At 41.5% G+C, this 18286-nt stretch overlaps 1 protein-coding gene across 1 annotated transcript; it reads left to right on the top strand.

The window, feature by feature from the left end:
• Positions 1–452: 452 nt before the first annotated feature.
• On the top strand, positions 453–12853 carry wnt2ba (wingless-type MMTV integration site family, member 2Ba). The gene is made up of 5 exons (XM_015959195.3): positions 453–775; positions 4878–5098; positions 5721–5998; positions 9713–9977; positions 12395–12853. Exons 1-5 carry the CDS (start codon positions 681–683, stop codon positions 12622–12624), a joined length of 1089 nt encoding a protein of 362 aa, XP_015814681.1. The 5' UTR covers positions 453–680; the 3' UTR covers positions 12625–12853.
• Positions 12854–18286: the final 5433 nt, after the last annotated feature.

The following is an 18286-nucleotide window of genomic DNA, read 5'->3' as shown; positions in this document are numbered from 1 at the left end:
CATGGAACTTTAGTTCCCCAACAAGAAAGACGCTGCACAAATCCATTTATTTAAGGTATTTTTGAACATTTGCTCCTCAGAAAAACCACCGGAGAACATTCACTAAACTATTTTAGGGATCAGAGTTGAGTGTTGTCAGTTGAAGTTCAGATAAATAAATCAACTCCAGCAGACTTGAGGTAGTGTTTTCTTTCCAGTCACAATCTTCTCCAGTGAAGGTCCATTCCTCTGTAACAGAGGAGGGGGGAGGGGAAGGGAGGCAGACAGCTGGCGCACCCGAGCGCAGCTCTGCGTCTTTCTGTGCGCATCTTCATTCCAGGCTGCTGGGGGGAAAACTGAGCGTTGTCTACTTCCATTGGAACTTGGAAGTAGTTTATTTTTTCCTTTAACTCGCTTTTAGACAGCTCCAAACTTTAGACGCTTCAATTCGAGGCGCAACCGAAGAAGGAAAGGTGGATTTCTGGCTCAAACGTGACCGCGGACCGAGAACTCCAGAGCGAATAAGGCTGATAGGGATGTCCCGGATCTACTGATGGAGTCTGGAAGCGCTCTGGAAGCTTTCTGAAGTTTTTCTTTTGTAACTCGATGATGGACGGCGGACAGTCGCCCAGGACTTTCGCACCTGACTGCACATCTTCCGCAAACACCTGAGGAGTCTGAAACCAGGACGCAGCGGAGCAATGGACATCCGAGATGGATCCAGACATTATCACGTCAAACCCTTGGTGGTTCTGCTCCTGCTCATTTTCACACCGAGAGTTGACTCATCATGGTGGTGAGTATTTAATAAAGATGCTTACAGCGTGCGTCAGTGATGCTCAGCAGGTCTGAGAAGATTAATGGTGTCGAGGAGAAGCCCCCCATGCGCACCTCTCTGAGGCAGGTGCAGGCGCTGGAGCATGAAAAAAGACTCCTTCAAGGTTTCTCTGGAGGTTAAATGTTCAACCCTCTTCAAACCACTGCTAAAACGTTTGATCAAGCTGGAAATCCCATCAGGAACAACAACAACAACAACAACAACAACAACACTAATAATAATAATAATAATAATAATAATAATAATAATAATAATAGCAACAACTACATTTATTTTAAATTAATAAAGTCTAATAACAGATGTGTCAAACTTTTCAAGTTAAAAACTCATAGGTCACAAAAATGTCTTTCTTTTATTAAAAAAAGAGAACGAAAATTTATTAGTGATTGTTTTACTTAGCAATATATATATATATATATATATATATATATATATATATATATATATATATATATATATATATATATATATATATGTATGTATATAGCTCAAAAAAGACACATTTATAAAAAATGTTAACATAAAAATGTTAAAATCATTAATATACACCAACTGCCTGCTGGGGAGAGAAATGTTCACACCAGGGGCCACACAAACCCACTCTGAGGGCCACAAATGGCCCCCGGGCCTCACCTTGGACATCCTGGTTTATAGATTTTAATACATCCTGATGTAAAGTCATTAAGGTTAATCACCCATTTAAGACATGCCATCCTAATTTGCTGCAAACTTAAACAAAAGGTTGATATTGGAAGGAAAAGCTCTGGATTATTTCATCTGTACTGTTTTCCCTCTTTGGGTTTGCACACAGTCAGGGGTCTAATGCCACTGCTGGTATGTTCAACACACAATAAACACCAGTAGAGCTTCTGTTCTGCTTTAGCACTCGGCCAGAGGCAGCCATAACAGGAGTGGAAACGTTTCTAACTCGGCGTTCAGGTGACACAAGTGTGGCGGCGATTTAAACACCATGATGACACCCGGGAAGGAGAGCGGAGAAGGCAGGATCAGGAAGTCCAGTCGTTGTACTGATCCGAGCATTTCTTCTGTCTCGTGTCCACAGCAGCCAAAGGGTCAGATGTTGCAGTTTTCAGTTGCACAAAGTTTCTAAATCCAAAGCCCAACACATGCAAGTCTGGAAACATTTAATCATCCATAATGTGGCAACTTGTCTGTTTTCTAGTTTTTTAGGATCAAAGAAAGATTTGAAATTGTCTTCAGACCAAAATTTTACTTCCCTTTATGTGAATGCTGCAGAGATCTCAAGCTTGTGACATTCATTTGTTTATTTGGGCACAATAAAGTCTCAGGAATAATGCTACAAACTAACAATAAAAAATCTTTAGAGAACCTAAGTTCTCTAAAAATAAACAACCAAAGTCCTAACTATTGATTAATTGATCCAAACTATGAAATATAAAAAAAATCTGTCATTAGCCAGATCCTTATATAGAACTGTTCTGTTTATATTAATGGGAAAATCTCCTCTCTATATATGTGTTAATCTTTTCAGAGTCCTTGAAATACTTGTGGAACAAATGTTTAGCTGTTATATTTTCATCATTGTATTGTTCACTAGTAGCTTCAGCCACAAAAACACCCACAGAAATGTGGTTTCATTTCTGTTTTATCATTTTGACTGAGATTAAAAATAACCAGGAAAGTGTAGCAGGATCGTTTTTATCTTATTTAGTTTCTTTGCTAAAGTGGCGTTAACAATTTCGATGTCTCCATAGCTCTGACATAAAAGATGATGCATGGTTGGTTTGCATTCTTAAGGAATGCCAAGCCTTTCACTCTATTTGTCTTTTTGGGATAAAGGCACCTTGAAAAAAATGATAATTACAATAGAAAATTTGTGGATTAAAGCTATTGCTAACATCCTGGTATAAACACAGATGTGTGTTCAATAAAAGCACAATTCAAGCCATAAAATGTGTTTTGAGGTCATGTTCTGTTTCTGTGTTACAAAACATTATGTGTTGATATTACAAACGCCATGGGAGAGTGTGAATACTAGTTTATTGGAAAGATTTTCGCTTAGACAATCAGTAAAACTGCAGGTTCACGACATCACTTATCCAGTGGTGCACCTAGAACATTTCCATGGGGGGGGGGGGGGCCAAGGGAAATTTTCAGGATGACACAGCTAATTGGTCCTGTGGTAACTTGGGAGTGAGCTTAGCTGTGTGTTGCATCACTCACACATTTTTTTCATTAGAAATCAAAAGGCCTATGCATCCAATACATTTACCTAAAATGTGAGTAACACAAATATTTCAGGAAAGAAGACAATATTTCAAAATTGTTTTTTGTTTCCAATGTTATTGTTTTAGAAATGTAAAACTGCTTAATTAGCCTGTTGCTCTTTCAACAAAACAATCCACAAATATTTAGGAAATTTATGCTTTTATTTGAAAATGATGAGCATCAGTGACATATATATATATATATATATATATTGTGATTTATTGAAAATTATGTATTAAATTTTATTAAAATACATTAGCAGTGACCAAAAAACGAGATCACGGATGCTACCGGCCAAAAGGAGCTTTCTCCGCAGGGTGTCTGGACTCTCCCTTAAAGAGAGGGTGAGAAGCTCAGTCATCCGGGAGGGCCTCAGAGTAGACCCGCTGCTCCTCCAAATTCAGAGAAGCCAGTTGATGTGGCTCGGGCATCTGATTAGGATGCCTCCTGGATGCCTGCTTGGTGAGGTTTTCCTGGCACGTCCAACCGGGAGGAGACCTAAAGGGAGACCCAGGACACGTTGGAGGGACTATGTCTCTCATCTGGCCAGGGAACACCTTGGGGTTACCCCGGAAGGGCTGGGGAGAGTGAAGTATGGGCCTCTCGACTCCGGCTGCTGCTCCCGCAACCCGACTCCGGACAAGCGGAGGAAAATGGATGGATGGATGGATGGATGGATACATTAGCCGTGTTTCCACTATGAGAGTTTGGGAAATTTCTGGGAGAGGGAAAAATGACATGTTGCTAAGACATCGGCATATGGCGACTGCTTCGGCAGTGAGTGATGTCAATGATCAGCGCAAAAACATGCCAGTGGCCATTAGTAGCATTAAAGTTTTATTCTGTCCATGTGCACCATAACTTAATCAATTCAGAAGACTAGGAGAGCAGTTAAAGGCTGGCCTGGTGAAATGGAGACTGGTGCATGCTGCTAAGATTTGATCAAATTACCCTGAGGTGTCCATTGTGAACATGTGCCTATCAATGTATTTGCTGGGTTTTTCATTTATTTATTGAATAAAGATGATGAATGTGTTTCATTAAGGGGGTAGTCATCCCTGGGGTTGTGGGGGCTTGGGAGTGCACTGGGTTGGCCATGTCCCTCTGCAATCATCCCTTGGGGACACCACTGTTTTTATCTTGCTGTCTTACTCTTTTCTGGGTACAAATCACAGAGTTCAGCAGCCCAAATTAGGGAGGCCAGATTGTTCTCACTGCATCCACCAGCTGGTGGGAGGCTTTTCCTTGGCCAGTCTAGAGATGTAACCCTTCAGCAAGTTCTGCTTCAGGGTCTACTCCTAGAAGGACATGTCCAAAACAAGTCCCTAGAGAACATTCTCCACAAATGGCATCTCAGCTGGCTGAGTGTCTCTCCATGCCAAGCCTCTCATCCTATTTTGAAAACTGAGCTCAGCCACTCTGAAGAGGAAACTGGCTTAGACTGGTTGTACTCACAATTTAGTGGTTTTGGTCATTACCCAAACCTCATGACCAAAGGTGAAGGTTAGGATGTAGATCAAACAATAAATCAAAATCGTCTCCCTGAAGCTTAGTTCACCATCACCATCAACATCACCATCACCACACCAGTTTAGTGTTTGCACAACCCATTTCCAGTTGAGAACCCTTTACCCCAGATTTAGATGTGATGATCCTCACACCAGTGACTCTACATTCAACTGCAAACCTCCCCAGCAAGAGCTGAAAGTCCAGTATACCATGGTTATATAATCATTAGATAATGAGCTGGTGCTAACAGCACTGGTATAATTGCGTCACTACCAGGGTTTGTCTGGATGTGTGTCTGCAGGTACATTGGAGCACTGGGTGCACGGGTAATATGCGACAATATTCCTGGTCTGGTGAACAAGCAGCGGCAGCTCTGCCAGCGACACCCAGACTTGATGCAGTCCATCAGCGAGGGAGCCAAAGAGTGGATCAAAGAGTGCCAGCATCAGTTCAGACACTACCGCTGGAACTGCAGCACACTGGACCGTGACCACACTGTGTTTGGCAGAGTGATGCTGCGAAGTGAGTGTCGTTGTTGTTTATGTCAGAGGCTCTCTAGTTCATCACCATCGTAAATGTCTCCTCTGTTAGCAGATAAGCAGAGAATAAATAGATTGTCTCATTAAATAATTTCCACTGAATAGAAACAGAAAAGTGTTTGGAGCTTTTCTACCTTCACTGGAATTAAAGGGGATTAGGAAAGTTGCTGTTCGCTGAAAACAAGTAGCTGATTGAGAGATCCACACTGGTGGTGTATAAACAGTAATAGGAGATATAAATATTTGGGTAGATGTTTCTGGCAGCCAGACAAAGCTTCACTCCCTGACATATCGCTTGTGCTCTGCCTCATTGCGTGAGGAGGAATGAGAGCTACAGGAGGGTGGAACAGCCAGACCAAATACCCCCCACCCCCCACCCCTATCTCTTTTAGTCTGAAACGAAAACACAGAAAAAGCTGCCATTTGTGCCAATTAAAAAAGAAAAGGTGAAAATGAAGTCGCTAGGATTGTTATCTCATTACCAGAAGTCAACAACAATGCTTCTGGAGCCTGGAATCTACATGAACATGGGTTTTTTATTTATTTAAACTGAGAACGTGAGTGCTATTACTTCTTCCCAAAGTAAAATATATCTTTCTATGCAGGCAGCCGAGAAGCAGCATTTGTTTATGCCATCTCTTCAGCTGGAGTGGTCCATGCCATTACCAGGGCTTGCAGTCAAGGGGATCTCAAGATCTGCAACTGCGACAGCCACAAGCATGGGCAAGCCAGTGATGACAAGGGCAGTTTTGACTGGGGAGGCTGCAGTGACAACATAAACTATGGCATAAAATTTGCCAAAGACTTTGTGGACGCTCGTGAGAGGATGGTGAAAGACGCCCGAGCGCTCATGAACCTGCACAACAACAGATGTGGTCGGATGGTGAGCAACAGTTGGAGTTTTTTGTCTTAACCCCCCCCCCCCCCCCCCCCCCCACACACACACACACACACACACATATTTTAGGGAAGGAATTCAAGGTTTAACATTTTGAAAAGTTGCTAGTGAAAAAAACTGTGTTATGACTGGAGGCGTTTTTTTACGGTATCAACAGTCTCAGGGAGGCAATATCAGACTCACCGTTCTTCACAGAAGGAAAACAGAAGTTCAGGTTGAGTGAGTGTTAGAAATTGTTCTAGATCAGTGGTGTCCAACTCTGGTCCTCGAGGGCCCCTATCCTGCATGCCGTAGAGGCTTACAGCTTAAAGCTGTTATGGCAAAGCTAGGCTTTGAAAGCAAACACGGTCACGGAACACTCACCCCTCCCCTCGGGTATCTTCCCTGCGACGCTTCTGCCAGAACCAGAAACCCACAATGTTGTAGGAAACGAGACAGTGCTGAACACCAGTCACAATTTTCTAGGTCCAAATGTCTTCTGTTGTCCTTGACTTCAAATGTTGTTTTTCTTTTTGGAACTTTGGTAGTTTGTCATGAAGTTGAGGTGGTAGTAGCCAGCTGTTTCTCCTTCTCTGATATTATTGAGCGGTATACTCTCACACCAGTGGTGTTCTGTTGCTAAGTACCTGAGTGCGTAATGAATGGAGGACCCAAGGAAGTGCAGCGATTCGGTGAGAACAACAACAGGATGGTCCAATAGTTGTGTTCAGTCTGAAACGTGTTATTGGCAAAAGCATTTGGAAAAAAAATTGAGAACCACTTTAATAATTTATTTTGTTTTGTTTTTATCTCCACAGTATACTCATAGTTACACTACGGTATGTTAGAAAGCTGTTAAAAGGCAAAAAAAAAAATATATATATATTTGAAGCTCATTTTTTCCCCTAAATTTGCTATAGCAGCTTTAACATCAGTAGGTGATTCTGCTGAAGTTGCTGACCTGCTGAACAGGTGATTTAACCCTTTAACACAGCACTATCAGTTGTGCTAGAGCAGGGAAACAATGAAAACATACTGGATAGGGGCTCTTGAGGACTGGGGGTTGGACACTCCGGTTCTCGATAAATTGATGTCACAAGTTACCCACAATGCACTGCAAGAATATTAGACATTGTTGTTTGTAGTGCCAACAAAGCATACGCCGTGTTTCCACTGTTCTGGGAAACATCTGGGAGGCGGGAAGGTGATGGGAAAAATACGATGATTCAGTCCTCTCAGGACTTGTCATCTGCCTTTGATACAGTGGATAATGGGATTTTACTTTCTCGACACGCTCAGTAGGGGCATGAGTGGTGCAGCTTTAGACTTGTTCATGACCATGGATTCTACATCTGCCTTGGTGACCATGTGTCCGCCTCTGCCCCGCCCGGGTGTGGGGTTCCCCAAGGTTCTGTTCTGGGCTCCCTCCCATTCACACTGTACCTGCTCCTCTCTATTTTTACAATACATGGGATGTCTTTTCATTGTTATGCAGACGACACTCAAATATATTTCCAACTTAAAAAATCTAACTCAAAATCTCTGAAATACGTTTTCCTGTCCGGGTGAAATAAAGTCTGGTTAGCCGAGAACTTTTTAAAGTTAAATGAAAACAAAACTGAGGTGATTGTTTTTGGTAGCTCCACTGAGACCCTCAACATTGAGGTGGTTCTCTGGCCCGGTACATTAAGCCAACTGTTACTAACCTTGGGGTCAAAGTGGATGCTGAACTAAAGTAAGACAACCACATCAGATCGGTTGCTAAATCTAGGTTTTTTTTTTTTTTTGATTTAAGGAAGCTGGCAAAAGTAAAGTTAATCCAGACCCAGGAGCTTTTTGAAACAATATTCCACACCTTCATTACAACTTGCTTGGATTACTGTAATGGTCTTTATGCAGAAATAAGTGACGCCTGTATCTCTCAGCTTCAGATAGAACAAAATGCTGCTGCCCGCCCCTTAAAGCTTGGTTTATGCTTGACACATTCACTTTCCGCGCGGTGATGCGGCTCGCGGATGGAACGCGCTTCACAACTCGCAGCGTTTATGGTTCATGCGGCTCGTCTCTGCGGTGAGCCAATATTCTCCCAAACTGAACGGGGCAGCATGGAGCTCTACGGCAAACATCCAACACTACACAATAGTAGAAGTAGAAATTACTGTTTACAACATGGCATTTCAGCATTTTTAACAGTGTTCTCGTCTTTTCCGACAGTGCGAGCCATTTCTCTCCAAGAATTATTAACAACATGCTGATCACTGTGATCTCTGAGAGCTGAATCATACAAATGTCTGTATTTACGAACCTCTGCCATACTAGTTCTTGCCGGTCCGCCATGTTTTTCCGCGTCCGTCCGTCCGCGTGGTTAGAAATTTTCCGAGGTGCGCGTTGTGGAAATTCTGGGCCGTGCGGAGGCGCGGTGGAGGGGCGTGGTTGTTAAAATGACGCAAAATGACTCAACTTTTCCGCGCGGAGCCGTGCGGACCTCGCGGACGCGTCAAGCATAAACCAACTCTAACAGGGACAAGGAAGTTTGGGTGCATCTTCCCTTTTCTGGCCTCTTTTCACTAGCTGCCAGTGTCTTTTAGGATTCAATTTAAAATTCCTTTATTTGCTTCTCTTAATGGTCTTGCCCTGTCTCACCTGTGTGAGCTGCTACACACTGTCTGATTTTAAATCACTGCTTAAACCCACCTCTGCTCTCTGGTCTTTGACATCATCTGAGATAATGACTTTTAACTAGTTTTGAATCATTCTTATTATTATTTTAAGAGCATTTTACTTAGTTTTAACCATATTTTAGTCTGCATAGTTTACTGTTTTACCTCTTTGGCTGTTTGATTTATTCTAGCTTCTATGGTTTTATTGTTGATTCTGTTGTTTTGATTTGTTCTGCGTACAGCACTTTGGTCCTGCGGGTGTTTCAAGTGCTATGCAGATAAAGTTGGTATGGTGTGGTATACAAAATTGGCTCCATCTGAACTTTGCTAAGATGTCAGTATATCATGTCTGTTGTGGCAGTGAGTGACATCACTGATCAGCATCAGAAGGTATAAATCAATAACATTAAAAGTTCTTGTAGAAGAACACTAAACGGTAGATTATGGTGCTGTGAAGGATTTCTGCTGCACCATTTGGCTTTGGGCGTATAGAAACAGTGACTTTAAGGCAGCTTTAAAGTTGATTACTTTCTTTTCATTCCACCAGGAACTCTTTCAAATTTACAAATGCTGGTTGTTTGGTAACGTCTACCAATGTCATACCCATGTATGCTGGCTGTTACAACCAATCAGCACGAGCTAAACACAAGTCCCGCCTAGCAACTCTACCAGGCCATTTTCCAACCCATTCCCCAGTGCAGGTACTTGGTCGGTCTTTCTAATGGCTTGGAAAGTGGTCCTGTCAGGAAGGCTAAAAGGAGACATGCATACCACGATGATCCGATGAAATTACCCAGAATTTCTTATAGTGGAAATGGGCCTGTAGTGTTTGCCTGAAACGAGAACTCAATATATTTACTTTGGAGAAGCAACCATTTAAACCCAAATGTCTTCTAAGTAAAGTATTTATTTATATAATTTATAAACTTATATTTAATTTAGCTCAAGGATTCTCCTAAAAAACATCTCATTATTCAGCACCATTTTCCACAAGCCTGATTACACACCTCTCATTTTGGGCAACATCTTAACACCCTGTGACCTCTGACCCCCGCTCTAGGCTGTGAAGCACTTTATGAAGCTGGAGTGCAAGTGTCACGGGGTCAGTGGCTCCTGCTCGCTGAGAACCTGCTGGCTGGCCCTGTCTGACTTCAGGCAAACGGGAGACTACCTTCGAAGGAAGTACAATGCCGCCGTGGAGGTGACAATGAACCAGGATGGGACCGGTTTTATGGTGGCTGATGGAGATTTCAAGGGGAAGATCAAGAAAGAATTGGTGTATGTCGAGAATTCCCCTGATTACTGCATCATGGACCGAACAGCAGGTGAGGGGGATATTTATGTAACTCCTAGAAACAAATGAAAAGATTGCATTCATAAAAAAAATAAAAATAATAAAAAAACAGAGCATTCATAAAAAATATTGTGAGTGTTGTTAAGGATGGGTCCCCAGTAAAAAAGCTCCAGATAAAATTGATATTCTGGACTGAGCTCTCATCAAATGTCTTCTGGTTGGTATTTACAAATCAGCAGTCTTCCCATGATACAGAACTAGACTGAGAGACCATTTAAAGGCTTTTGCAGGTGCTTTCAGTTAATTAGCTGATTATAGTGTGGCACCAGGAGTCTCCAATAGTGAACCTTTTCACAATATTCTAATATTCTGAGATACAGTATTTGGGATTTTTATTAGTTGTCAGTTATAATCATCAAAGTGAAAGGAAATAAATGGTTAGAACACAAAACTTATGTCAATAAATTCCTATTATTATATTTTTATTGTATTTTTTTAACAAATATATATTGCTGTGATTTACATTGTCCATATTTTGTAAGAATAAAACTGTCCAAAGCTTTTAATTAAAATGCAAAATTAAAATGTATTGTAAAGTAAGACAAACAGATGATGACTCCTTTGTTTTTTCTGTTAACATCAATGAAAAGCTGTCCACTCAAGTCCTGCATTCCTCCACAGCTTAAAGTTGAATAATTTGACATTTAACTCTTTAATTCCTCGTGTTTTCTTAGCCTTCTCCTCCAAACCAGCCTCTTCAGCAGAGCTTGAGGGAGTTGACTGTTAATAGGTATAAAGGCATGTGCAAGAGACACTGTGCCTCCTCCCTGCAGTTAGCTTGGATGCACTTTGATGACTGGTGTGTAATGAAGGTGTGTTCACTCAAAGAACTGCTTGTTCTGCCCTTATTAAAAGGTGATCTGACTTAGAAGAAGCCCTGGACCCTCCATGTTGCTAATCTCTTTTGTCTAGGAATTTGCAGCCTAAGGATACATGCAGGCGTACTCTTCAAATCCTTTCTTTGGTCAGTTTTAAGCACCTCTTTCTGAGGCCCAGGGGAGAATCCCTCCTCCCATTCTTTTCTCCTGCCTTCAGAGATGAACCCTTGTTAGACCTGGTATCTGATCTTAAGCTTGGATTTTACACTTGAGTACATAGACACAATTGTGCCAAGATCTGAGACCTTTCATTCAGGAAGCCTAAACCTTCATGAAGAGTGTGGGAAAAGTGTAGCCTAGAAATCTTGACAAACCGCAAAAGAAGCAAAAGCTTTTTGCTCTGCATGCTGGTCTCTCCTCACGCTATTGTAGCTCCATTGTAGCCTACCATTAGGCCGGGCCAATCATAATGCTCTATGAATGTAGGCAGAGCTGTGATGGAGTAAAACAACAAAGATGGCAGCAGCCCAGGAACAGCACTCGTTTGAAGTGGCTTTGCCATCAACTTTGAATGATTTAGACTTGGGCTGTTTTTTCGGACATGAGTAGATGAGAGGACATCTTCTATGGTGAACTTCCTCATTGACTGTTTTCCATTTCTATTAATGCATCATTGTTCATTGTAGGTTAAAAGTCTACACTACATTAAAACTCGAAGCAGCCATTGCTATTGGCTAAACTGGTACACTATGATGTAGTACAGTGTGATGACTGCTGCACTGCCACTGTAGGGTATAGAAGCAGTCGAATCTCTGCCTTTCCTCCAGCTGGCTCAGCCCTGGTGGCCTTGAGAAACTCACTGACCAATACAAAATGACAAGGTCCAGGTTACTTTCCTACTTCAAAAAACCTTCCTCCTTCTCCTCTGGTGAAGGAAGTGTGGAGAAATCCTCCAGACAAGGAAGTGTGCTGCTGTTTCTCCATTCGAGGGGGTGTGAATGTTAGTGTGTTTGTCAACTGGAAGAGATGTGTGGGGAACTGTTAGTCATTGGCAATGTGTGCTTTTGGCACAATTTTCAAATAGGAACTGTGGGTGGAGTAAAACTGGCAGGGGGTGACTTGCTCTTTAAAAATTCTACTGCTGTTTGCCAAACGGTGGCCCTTCCTGTAGGCCGTCTTTGATTTTGATGCACCATGGGGGACAGAGCCTTCAGGCGCTCTGCTCCCCATCTTTGGAATGCACTCCCCCAGACATCAGAAGCATTGACCGCCTCACCCTTTTCAAATCCAGACTCAAGACTGTTCAAACCTACCATGACTTGTTTTTATGACTGATTTGTTTCATTCTTGGTATTTTACAGTATTTTATTGTGTTTTATCTTGTGAAGTGACCTTGTGTGTTTTGAAAGGTGCTTTTAAACAAAATGTATAACTATTATTATTATTTGATGGAGGTTCCACTGATTTTATTAAGGTTGGTCTTATTTTGACGATGCAGAGACAACATTTTTCACCATCTTGAAACAAAAGAAAAAAAAGAAATTGTTTCACTTCTCATGTCCTTTTACAGGCTCCTTAGGCACAGCTGGCAGGGTGTGCAGGAAGTCCTCACGAGGCACAGACGGCTGTGAGGTCATGTGTTGTGGACGAGGCTATGATACCATGCGAGTCAAACGTCTCACCAAGTGTGAGTGCAAGTTCAAGTGGTGCTGCGCTGTGGAGTGCCAGGACTGTGAGGAAGTGGTGGACGTTCACACCTGCAAGCCCTACAAGCAACCTGATTGGCTGGACATAACTTAGCGAGAATTCCTGGCTGACCGACTAAACCTTAAGGACGTTCCCAAAGCGGAATATTGTGACAGCAAAAGCGTTTGATGCTCGGACTTTTTCCAAACCTTTCTTCATAAACTGGAAATGAAGCCCGGTTACAGGTTTCGTATGCTCGTTGAGAACAAAATGTTTTTAACGATATTAAGAACATTTAAGAAGCAGACTTATATGTTTGGTATGAGGTGAGCAGTTATATTTTATGCTGTTATAAATGTTCACAGGGTGTTTGCAGTCTTTAGACACTGCCTGCTTTTCAGAAATCGTGACATTGTATCATATAAAATGACAAGTCATTGTGTGGTACTGCAACAAATCACTTTAACAAGGGTGGTCGACTATCTTCCCCAAGGGCCGGTGTCCAGCATGTTTTAGTTGTTTCCCTTCTCCAACACACATGATTCACCTAATCAGCAGCTCATCAAGTTCTGCAGAAGCCTGCTAATCTTTCGCTAATTATAATCAGATGTGTTGAAGCATGTGTTGAAGCAGGGAAACAACTAAAACATGCTGGGCTTCCTCAGGTAAGGGAGTTGCATAACCTGCATTATAATACTACTATTGCTGCTAATACATTTAACTACCAAAATGGTCAGACAATGTTAACAGAAATCCTGTTTATTCTAGTTAAATAACCTGCTAGGACATTTTGAATGTGTTTCTGTGTAAAAGATATAAATATTTATTATCTTACTTTTCAAATAAATGGTTACAGTCTGGACTGATCAGTTAACAGTTAGCTCAAGCAGAGCCAAGACCAAGGCCATCTTAAAATAGCTTCAATGTTTAACTGTCACATTTAGATTCATTTACATTACACGCTGCGACGATCACCAGCTGCAGCAAAGTCAAGAATTTTAGGTGCATCCTTGTTTCATGGAGGAGATGCATCATGCCCAAAAAAACATGTACAGCAAAACGTTTTTTTAATCAAAAATCACCAAACTTTATCTTGACTGATGTCACTTGAAGTAAATAATAAAACAATGCATTATTTCAAATGAATAAGTTATGAATGAGTAATTGATGTTTTCAAATTAACTAATTTATAAAAGGACATTGAAGAATGAAGCAGTTTTAAAGCTATCAATAAATCATCAATCCATCCATCCATTGTCTGAACCCGCTTTGTCCACGTGGAGTGGGGGTGGGGTGGGGGGCTGGTTTCTATCTCCAGTGGCCAATGGACAATCAAGCGGGGTACACCCTGGACAGAGAGCAAGTCCATCGCAGCAATCAATAAATCAGTTTCCTGATTCTCTCTTCTACTGGTTGAAAGTAAAATGACAGCTATCGTAAACAACCCCGCAACAGACTGTTGTAGCTAGCAGTAACAACGACCTAACGTCAACACAAGCAAACTGACATTTAATAAACCACAAAGTAAAAATATCCACACTGTTAGACAAAAACAAAATGTATTACATGTCGTAAGGGTTCCAATTACAGGGCAGCTAAGGGGGGCCCAGTTCCCCTGGAAGCCCTCAACTACCACACCAAGTGGGAGCCCGCGAACGGATCCAGTTTCAACTTAAACATCAATATTTATACGGACTCTCAGCGTACCGGGACTTCTTTTGTCAACATTTTGTGTACAGTCACCCCTCCTCCCCTGTGCTCTTATGAAGGTGATTGGATGGCGCTAGGTCACCATCAGTCCATGATTTTGTTGCCTCCTTTAGCTCCCTCAAATGAGTGTAGACTGTGCCGACATTTACTTCCATGCTTCACCATGATGCCAACAAAATATGCAAACTTCTTCTACTTGTGCTTATTATCAGTTGGCTAACTGATAGAGGTAACTGCTAGCCTTTATACTAGCTACTGGCACACTAGTGTTCTTAATTGAACCATAAAACTGTTAAGTGCAGTTTCTGGTCAGGAGAGGGCAATAGGATGCTGTACAATGTGAAGATGCTAAAGGTTATGGATCAAGAACCACTGAAACCAATTTGAAAACAATATCTTAAAGTGCGAAAAACTCTGCTTTAAGATAGAAATGCACTTTGGTCTTGGCTGCATTCAGACTAGCCATTAGCTTATCAATCCTTTAGCATAAACATAATTTCCTCAAATGGGTGAGATGTTATTTGTGCCTCTTACACAAAAACAAGATTCAAAGCAGCAACATAAATGCTTAAAAGTCAGATAGTGGTGGTGTGAACCCAAAGGAGAACTGTTAATGATTTTGTTAAGACTGCAGACTTGGCTGTGAAGTTGTAGACTGATGAAACAAAAAGTTTAAACAAAAAACAGAACTTGCTATTTGATATATTTTTGCACAATATGCTGAATATTTGACAGTAATAAGTTTAACGTATTCTGGTCTGGTTGCATCATTTAAAATGTTTCTCCTTTTGACCTCTGTTCTTCTTTTCCTTGCAGTTTTATCTATGCCTCCTGAGCGACTGCAGACAAAAACAGTACAAAAAACCCAACAAATTGCATTTTTTCTCCCCAACAAAGTTGGTGATACAGCATAACGTAAAAAAAAAAGCATTATCGTGGCTCAAATTTAGTTGCAACATGTAATGTTATCAAAAAATGAACAATCCAGGTCAGCACATAAAAACCTATTTGAGGCTGTGAGCAAAGTTGGGTCCCATTGCTGAGATCTAAACTGCCTAATGTGCTTTATGTCACCATCACAAATGCTGCTTTTCTCATCACTTTCCCATTGTTGCAAAAGCTTAATGGAATGTTTATTCTCTCATCACAGACTGACACACCACATTTATAATGTGATCGTATGCAACTGCGCTTTTAGTCCCTTTGCAGATATGTCTGCAGCCCCTAGGTGGTTTTTGAGAAGTAGAGTATTTCGTCAAATTGGACCAAGATGTTGCAAAAATGAAAAAAGTTGTTTAAAGAATTGAACATTTAGTAGAGCCATGTCAGGCCTTTGAAGAAACAAATCTCTGAGGGATTTATGGATCTAAATGAACATGACAACCAAGCTGTGCAAGTTAAGGGTCTGGGAATTGTTTTAGGTTCACGTAATGAGAAGAGGAAGCCAAGGAAAAGTAGCCTGGCAAGCCAGACTATATATGCGAATAGCAAGAATTTGGTTTAGTCCACTAGGCTAAAGGAAAAGTGCTTCTAATGAGACTAAATAACTTCAATTCTAAAGTCAATTACTAGCCAGACAGCCTGTTTTAAAATGTATTCTGCTTGTATATATATATATATATATATATATATATATATATATATATATATATATATATATATATATATATATACACACACACACACACACACTGATTCAGATCGATCTGTGCATTAAAATGCCTGGGAAGGTATAACAAGAAATGCTCATATTTCATTCAAGAATGTCTAAAAATCCCTAATTTCATATTAGAATTTTTTATTTCAAAACATATTTTACCTTAGGAATATCCTGTGGCCATATTTTCACATCCAACCCAAGATTTGAAACATTCAGAAAAATCTAAAGTTTTTGAAGGTCTGTGGGGGAATCTTTACATTTTATTTAGTTATTTTTAACCTGTCCTGGCAGTTCAAGTAGATAGAACGGGCTGTTAGGTTCCTGTATGACTGGTATCAGAACTTGGTCCACATTGTCGGCAGTAAGTTGGGCTCGTTTTCCGTGAGAGTTGGACTCCGCCATGGATGCCCTTTATCACCGATTCTGTTCATAACTTTTATGAACAGGGTTTCTAGGCACAGCCAAGGTATTGAAGGGATCCGTTTTGGTGGCCTAAGGATCGAGTCTCTGCTTTTTGAAGATGATGTGGTTCTGTTGGGTTCATAAGAACTTGATCTCCAGCATTAGCAAGAGCAGTTTGCAGCTGAATGTGAAGCAGCTGGGATGAGAATCAGCTTCTCTAAATCTGAGACCATGGTCTTGAGTCGGAAAAGGGTAGAATGCCTTCTCTGGGTCAGGGATGACGTCCTGCCCCAAGTGGAGGAGTGTAAGTATCTCGGGGTCTTGTTCATGAATGAGAGAAATATGGAGCACGAGATCAATAAGCTGATTGGTGCAGCATTTGCAGTGATGTGAGCGTTGCACCGACTTGTTGTGGTGAAGAGATTGCTGAGCTGGAAGGCAAAGTTCTCGATTTACCGGTCGATCGAAGTTCCTACCCTCATCTATGGTAACAAGCTTTGGGTAGTGACTAAAAGAATGAGATCGCGAATAGAAATGGCCGAAATAAGCTTTCTCCGCAGGGTGGCTGGGCCTTAAAGATAGGGTGAGAAGCTCGGTCATTTGGGAGGGGCTTGGAGTAGACCCGCTGCTCCTCAGCAATGAGAGCAGCCAGTTTAGGTAGCTCAGGCATCTAGTTAGGATGCCTCCTGGCCTTCTCCCTGGTGAGGTTATCCGGGCACGTCCAACCAGGAGAAGACCTAAAGTAAGATCCAGGACACGCTGGAGGGACTACTTCTCTCGGCTGGCCAGGGAACGCCGTAGGATTCCCCCGAAGGAGATGGCCCAAGGGGCTGGGGAGAGAGAAGGCTGGGCCTCCCTCTTTAGGCTACTGCCCCCACAACCCAGCCTTGGTTATGCAGCTGAAAATGAATGGGATGGATGGATAAGTTCCTATAAATGTTTCTGAAAATATAAATAATTGTATTACAAGCATTGTTTGTTTTGCCATTTGAGTCTTTAGATGAGTATATTGAATTTTTACTTTTTAGATGCAAAACCACAAGATGCTGGTGAAGCTTCTCTGCCAATCAGGTCACGGTGATCCAAAGGGTTAAAATGAAGACAACTGGACGTCTTTGTCAAAAGTGACTGGAATATCGGAGTTGTGCTTACAAACTGTAGCTGTCTGATATTTCTTAACAAGCTAAAAATACCTATGGACACCCGTCCTGCCTTCCCCGTGAGTAACCGCTGGTGTCGTTAAGACCTATTGTGTTAGAATGGCTGTTTCAACTACATTAAACAAAGGAGGAGACCCCATGGTTCATCTTTCCAGCATCTACAATGCAGCTCTAAACCCAATTCCAAAACAGTTTCAGTCTAGGTCACACCCTCCTGCATCTAATCAAAACAAACATTCTAACACAATAGGTCATAACGACATAAACGGCTCCTCTGGGGGTAGGGAGGTGTATTCATTAGTAGTTTCAGCTAGTTAAGAAACAACAGACAGCTACAGTTTATAAGTGCAGCTCTCCCATTTTCCAGTCAGATTCACAAAGCTCCTCGAAAGCAAAACTTCTTTAAAAAACCCAAAGAAGTCACGTTGCCTTCATCTGAACCATTTGGAAAACCACAAGATTTTCACTGGTTCTATAGACTCCTGTTGATCCACCCTCGGTTACTCCTCCACAGTCCTTTTGTTCTATCGAAGCCGTCTTCCCACGCCTTTAGTTGTGCAACAACCCTCAGAGTGGATAAAAATAATAAATCGAGACGGGTTTGTGTTTTGAAGTTCAGCAAGTTCGACATCAGGTAATACCAAAGAATAAACAAAAGGCCAATAAAAGCAAACTGAATGTATAACATCCCTATGATTTAAACATGACATAATCTATAAAATAGTTTTACAGATTAAAACAAACCGTACATTCTTTAAACTCATTTTTGTCATGGAAGAGTATGCCTGGTGACTTGTCCTTCACCCAATGTGACCAGCGTAACAATACCAGGAGCCGGCATCAA

This window comes from Nothobranchius furzeri, chromosome 3 (genome assembly GCF_043380555.1).
Source record: "Nothobranchius furzeri strain GRZ-AD chromosome 3, NfurGRZ-RIMD1, whole genome shotgun sequence".
In the NCBI taxonomy this organism is placed as follows: Eukaryota; Metazoa; Chordata; class Actinopteri; order Cyprinodontiformes; family Nothobranchiidae; genus Nothobranchius; species Nothobranchius furzeri.
Note: the sequence above shows the minus strand (reverse complement) of the source record. Positions and strands in the feature narration are given on the sequence as shown.